Source organism: Ruditapes philippinarum, unplaced genomic scaffold (assembly GCF_026571515.1).
Source record: "Ruditapes philippinarum isolate M1 unplaced genomic scaffold, ASM2657151v2 ctg1348_1_1_1_1, whole genome shotgun sequence".
Taxonomy (NCBI): Eukaryota; Metazoa; Mollusca; class Bivalvia; order Venerida; family Veneridae; genus Ruditapes; species Ruditapes philippinarum.
Genome location: NW_026863537.1, coordinates 132,345 through 139,271, shown reverse-complemented (window position 1 = coordinate 139,271; position 6,927 = coordinate 132,345). Strand labels below are relative to the sequence as shown.

General features: G+C 37.1%; 1 protein-coding gene across 1 annotated transcript; it reads left to right on the top strand.

Moving 5' to 3' along the window:
- The first annotated feature begins 4,596 nt into the window (after positions 1–4,596).
- On the top strand, positions 4,597–5,675 carry LOC132722387 (uncharacterized). The gene is made up of 2 exons (XM_060706883.1): positions 4,597–4,738; positions 4,928–5,675. The coding sequence occupies exon 2, from the start codon at positions 4,999–5,001 to the stop codon at positions 5,494–5,496; it is 498 nt and encodes a 165-aa protein (XP_060562866.1). The 5' UTR covers positions 4,597–4,738; positions 4,928–4,998; the 3' UTR covers positions 5,497–5,675.
- The last annotated feature ends 1,252 nt before the right edge of the window (positions 5,676–6,927 follow it).

Sequence of the window (6,927 nt, the reverse complement as noted above, 5' to 3'; positions counted from 1 at the left end):
AAGTGTTTTTCTTATATTTTTACTATTAATATACAAAAATGTAAACATGTCTGAAGATGTTTTCATTTAGTTTTCATTGGACCTACACATGGAGACTGGTTTTAGTTGTGTCATTAGAGATAAAAAAAATGTTAAAAGCAATAATCACTTGTTACTTAAAATCACTTTGTTAATTTTGTAGGTCCGAAATGAAAACAAAAATCAAAACTAATTTCTATATGCAAAAAAGTTGTTCTAAATATGCCATGGGGATTGAAATTTGGTCAACAATGCAAAGAGGGAGTTTGGTACAACTGACGACGCCAAAGCAATATACCCCCCCCCCCCATTTTATCGGCGGGAAAACTGTGAGATATGACCTGGATGTGTATCTATGACAATCGTCTTAGTAAATTCAAGTAATGAAGTTTATGTTATGTCTCACGAAAGCTATAATTAAGTTAGACGTCTTTTTCAGGAATGATAATTTCTTATTATTATAGGAAGAAATTCTCTTGTATTTTTTTTAGTTTTGTTTAAGAATGAAAGGGGGGCAAATGAAAGAAATTATATTTGCGTCACAGCTTACCTAAAAACGGAAGTTAAAAATAAACATGAAATTGAAAATAGAAATTAGATACTTGCGGTGCTTCAGACATAAGATATGCGTCAACAAAAAAAAATTCTTCAATTGACATGATTTGTAAGCCATTTCTGCTACAAATATCAAATTTCAATTCTGAATTGTTGGCGTTTATCCTTTCCAATGTGAACACTGTTAAAACCGAGGTCATACTTAAAGTTGAAGCGATAATATAATCTGAGGCTTAACCAAGACACGTTTATTTGCTTGTCTTGTTTATATATAATCTAGTTCAATTTTACAAGCGTATGTGTTAACATATCGCGAATAAAACAAAAATTGTTTTTCTCCTTTCTTTCTATTGATTCTGTGCCTTATGAGAAAAATCGTCTTCATCTAGACATTATAATTGTGATCTAGGGATATATATTAATTATTTTCCTTAAAGCAAATAGCGTTTCATTTATAGAAGCACGAAATTCTCCAAACGGCATGGAAGAAATAGTTTTGTATTGATTTTAAAACCTCTGTAAATGGAAAGTGATCAAGCATTCTCGTTTCAATAAGTGATTTCATGGACAACTATAACTTCTCTCTGTATGTACTTGGCCACACATTCTAGGCAGAGGGTAAATGTACCTTTCTATAGCAATAACATCTGCTGAAGTACATTACAGCTGGTTTAAGTACAGCTGAATGGACTATATATTTTAAAAACATTAATTGTTATAATGGTATTTGAAAAAACAATTGATATTGGAAAATACTTTGGATAAAATAAAGTATGTGTCTTAAATATAAAAAGATTGCCCACTCTGTTTTATAAATTGAACGTGACAGGCAAATCCCAATGGATATTTACCAAAATTTCTATGGACATTGTGAGTTATTTATCGTTTATGGAGTGTCAATTAATATGAGATTGAAAGGAGGTATGGCAAAATGTAAACTTACTGTAACCTTCACCTGTTTACTCACTATACACCTGTTTACTCACTATATACCCTAAGATGGGCACAATGTCTTTTTAAAAGCCTGAATCGCAACCCACACTGTGAGGAATTTCAGAAGTCCGACGGTTTCTGCAGATGCTTATGGTGCAAAGGTGCTATCCTTGCAAAAAAGTATACGTTTTGTTATGTCTCTCGTATAAATGTTCCTTAACATGTTAAACGCACAAAACAATGATTTCACGTTTGTACTTGGCGCTGAACCTTAAAATAGTGCCGTGCTTTATTGAAAATGCTTAAAACTTAAACGAGATCAAGCTGAAACTCAGTAAAGCTAAAAAAAAGAAAAATATCCTGATTATCCTGATGAGAACGTGTTAAACAAACTAGAACTTTGCGAGTCGGATGTGTCGCCTTGTGTCACTTAGGCATGTTTTTCTTAATTATAGGTTATTTATAAATACCACTCTTATAATTTACATGTACCTTTAACTTTAGTAGCATTTGAACTGCTTGTAACAATGTAACATCAGGATTGATGTAGCTTGAATAGCTTTTATTGTGGTGGACAAAAAGTATAATATAATTAACAAAGGGCAATAACTCTAAAATCATTAAGTACAGAGTACCGGTTCTTGTGTACTGCTCTTCTTCTCAATAAGATCTATCATCCTATGAAGTTTGAAGTCCATAGCTTTTATAGTTTAGACGAAATGGCTGCAACAAAAATAAAGAATTACAATCAACAAAAGGAAATAACTCTAAAACCATAGTGTACAGAGTGCTGTTTTTGTGCACTGTACTTCTTCTTAATGAGATCTATCATCCTATGAAGTTTAATGTCCATAGCTTATACTTTAGGAGAAATGGCCTTGACACGAATGAAATATGAAAATTAACAAAGGGCAATAACTAAAAAATAAGAAGTGCAGAGTACTGTTTTTGTGCACTGGATTTTTTCTTAATGAGATCTATTATCCTATGAAGTTTCAAGTCAATAGCTTTCATAGTTTAAGAGAAATGGCCTGGACAAAAGTATGAAAATTATTAAAGAGCAATAACGCAAAAAATAGGAAGTGCAGAGTACTGGTTTTTGTTCACTGCACATTTTCTTAACGAGATCTATTATCCTATGAAGTTTCAAGTCTATAGCTTTGGAGGAATGGCCTGGACAAAAAATAAAGTATGAAAATTAACAAAAGGCAATATCTAAAAAATTAAGAAACGCAGAGTAATGATTCTTGTGCACTGCACTTCGGGTCATTGAAAGAAGCATGCATACCAAGTTTGGAGTCAATCCGACTTATAGTGACTGAGTTATGCTCCGGACAAACTTTAGGGGACGCCAACGCCGACACCGCCGACAAAAGTAACCCCTATATGTCGCCTTTTCAAGGCGACACAAAAAGTTTAACAAGAAAGTTAAGTAAGATTTATGGCAGGATTGTGTTCGGATGTCAAATGATAGAGCTAGTCTCTAAGGGGCATAAAGAGTGGCGACAGTAATAATACATGGATATATTTTCCCCATCGCATTGCGTGACATGCCCGCAAACAATTGTATGAATATTCAAAGAGTGCGACAGCAGGAATGAGTCAAAAGACATATTATTTAATAACTGGTTTCATACATTTCCAACCGTAAACATTCTGTGAAGGACTGAAAAGGACATAATTGTAGTGTGTGTATGTGTCGCATTATTGTCTAAACCTTTAAATTAAACCAATTGAATATGTAGAAACCGCCTTGGAAACATATTTGATTAGGAATCAGAGATTCCAATGCAAAAGTCAATAATTTTATCGCAAAATGATCATATACTGACTTTTTGTGCAAACCAAACTCCTTGCCGTCAATAACAGTCTCGATTTGGGAGTTCTAGATATCAGCTGAACTTGTAGATATGATAGATTGACAGTGAAATATACAGTCTTTGTATTGATCGTGTTCAATTTCAAAGGATGACGCTACATATTAAAGTGTCATTGTACAAAGCAAAGAATTTCATAGTGGAGAAATGTGTACTTACGTTTGTATATTATTATAGTACTTAAATTTGTATAGCTGTGTGAACCAGTTAAAATTGTTTAAACTAACTGATAATTGCTTTTTCGGTTCATTACCCCAGTTCGTTTTAGGTAGTTAGTAACATAATAAGAAGTTAAAGATTTAACTTCAAACCAGTTTCCCTAAACAGAAATGATATAACAAAAGGAATTATTTAAATTATTTTTATCATTTTAAACATGTTAATTTTTTATGTACCTCACCGCTGTGGGTTCGGATCCCGCAAGGAACTTCCTTCTTTCATGTAAGGAAGTTATTCAGCTAGCTGAGGGACCTTTGGTGGAACTAAAAAGATACCCTTTTGCGCCGCTATAATAATGCACGATGGGCACCTGGGGTCTTCCTCCAACAGTTAAAACTGTAAAGTCGCGATATGACCCCTTCTGTTTGAAGTTTTATAACTGCTCAAAATTGATGTTAAAGTCGCAAATGATGAAATTTTGTAATAAACAAAAAGTTGACAGAGAGTTAAAACTTGTTTGAATTAGAAGTTCACATGATGTTAAATTTACATATTAAGTCATATTGGCAGATGACGATCTGAATTTCTAACTTTTAAGCCGGTATTGCGTTACCATGGTTATTTAAGACGAACTGAAATAAAAAAAGTTATTTCTGGATCAGCAGTTAATAGTTGCCTTGCTGCAACACTTACACTGTATGCTGGAATGTATTTTATCCCATAGCATAGAAAACAAAGCGTGAAGAGTGTAGTTTCTGTTCATTTATAAATCGAAAAATAGGGATCCATATGTTATGTCCTGAACTTGTCGGCTCGTTAAAAATAACATCACCCACACATTTGTTAATCACATAGAAGATATTATTACAATAAATCAGAAGTACGAGTAAAGGAGAGGACAGAAGATTCAATCTGCCGATCATTTAAGCACTAATGTAGTTAGCGAGGAAAAACTTGTTGAGAGCATGATCAAGTTTTATCTTGCTGTAATCTTTATTTGTATTTTAGAGTCGATTACATTCCTAGCAATACTTGTTTATTATGCCGGTTATACGAATATATACAGTGCACGGTACATGAGGTCAGGACTTCACATGGTAGAGTTACTTCCCCTGATGGGAAAATCGCCATTTGTAACATATTTTTACAAGACACAACATCACAAGTGAAGTGGCACAATAAACTTTAATTGATAGGTAATTACAAACCCAAAATGTATAAGATTATTTTACTCCTTCATGTATTGCACTTTATCATGGTTCATGCTATATGTATTTCATTGTCAATTTAATCATTCCCTTGGTTATGACATGGAAGTCGTATTGTCAAGTCTTGTGATGTATATCTAGTCACATTTAAAGGTTTTCTGTATTGTTTATTTTCAGACTGTGTTCATTGTGAATAATAAAAAACACAAATAGAACAAGTTCTTATTGATGAACACAGTCCAGTCAAGATGCCTGTCGTTGAATGCCCATTTCCTGGATGCGATTACAAAACCGCTGAGCTGGACGCTGTGATAGTTGCTGCCTTACTCAACACACACTCGATGACACACACGCCCGCAGTGGCGGCATCAGCTAAAGTGGAAAAGGTGAAACGTCCAACTATCAAAGCAGCTGGCACAAACGAGGACTGGTTGTACTTCGAAAAACGATGGGACGATTACAAAAAAGCCACTCAAGTTAAAGGCAGTGACTTAATACTACAGCTTCTAGAATGTTGTGAAGAAACGCTTAGGAAAGACCTCACAAGGGCTACTGGTGGAAACCTGACTGGCAAACCTGAAAATGAAGTGTTATCTGCTATTAGGAAACTCGCAGTCAGGGAAGAGAATGCTATGGTCGCTAGACATAAGTTACATGCAATGAAACAAGATCGTGAGGAGACAATACGCAATTTTGGAGCTCGTGTGAAGGGCCAAGCAAACATTTGCTGTTTATCACTTAAATGACCTAACTGCAGTGCCAATGTGGACTTCTCCGATGAGGTTATGCGCGATATTGTGACAAGGGGCATCGCAGACCCTGAGATTCAGTTGGAGTTGCTTGGTGATAAAAACCAGAAAATGACACTTGAGGAGATATTCCAATTTGTGGAGGTCAAGGAAGCCGGTAAAGGTCAGCTTCCTCCTTACTTGAGAGCCAGCCGGTGGATGCAGCCTCCAGCTCCTACAAAAAAATGATCAAAAAACAAGAATGAAAAAAAAGAAACTAAAGATCCTTGTGGCTACTGTGGAACAAAAGGTCATGGTACAAATGCACCTGCAAGGATAAGGAAGAATGTATGCCCAGCGTATGGTAAGATGTGCGACCGCTGTCTTAAACAAAATCACTTTCCTCAGGTCTGCAGGGGTGCTAAGCTAGATGCCAGACAACAAAACACTTTCAGTGAGACAGCTGCTACATTTGACGCGTTGTGTACTATCACAGACTCTTGTTCGATAAGTGAAGAGGGCATTGAAAGATCCCTACGCCTAGAACATCATGCCTATGACAAACTATCTGACACATGGATCAAACGTAAATCAAAAACCTCAACCTACCATGAATGTTAGTGCGCGTGTAGTGAGAGAAGACTATACTGCCCTCGGTTTCGAACTAAATGCAAACCGACCTCTCTCAGCAATCCTTCCTGCCTTGGCTGACACAGGCTGCCAGAGCTGCTTAGCTGGCACAAATGTGATAAAACGCCTTGGACTTCGGGAGTCGGACCTTATTCCAGTTACAATGCAAATGCACACCACAACCAATACTGGTAAAAATCATAGGCGCCACTGTGCTCCGCATTTGTGCTACAGAGGGGGAAAGGGCTGCTGAGAGTAGACAAATGACGTATGTCACTGATTCATGCGACAAACTATTCCTTAGTCGTGAGGCCTGCACTGAGTTAGGGATCCTTCCCGCCTCTTTCCCTTTCACGGCTCCTACCCCCACCCAGACCGCTGCCATCCAGCAGCAAACATGCTCATGCCCTAAACGCCAATTACCTCCACCACCCCCAGACAAAATACCATTTCCAGGCACCAAAGATAATCTTCCCCTCCTAAAGGAATACCTTCTCAACCACTATAGGTCTAGCACCTTTAACACCTGCCCTCACCAACCTTTACCCATGATTAATGGCCCACCAATGAAGCTGATGATCGACCCACAAGCAGAGCCTGTGGCCCACCATACCCCCATCCCAGTACCAATTCATTGGCGTGAAGCCGTTAAAGCTGGATTAGACCAAGATGTAAGCCTAGGAGTGATCGAACCCGTCCCTATTGGTGAGCCGGTAACATGGTGCCACAGAATGGTTGTATGCGCCAAAAAGAATGGCGAGCCACGCCGCACTGTTGACCTACAACCCCTAAATGCACATGCAAAGAGACAGACCCATC

What these genes read in the sequence shown, in the direction of transcription:
- LOC132722387 (XM_060706883.1), top strand. Translation starts at nt 4,999, where the DNA reads ATGCCTGTCGTTGAATGCCCATTTCCTGGATGCGATTACAAAACCGCT.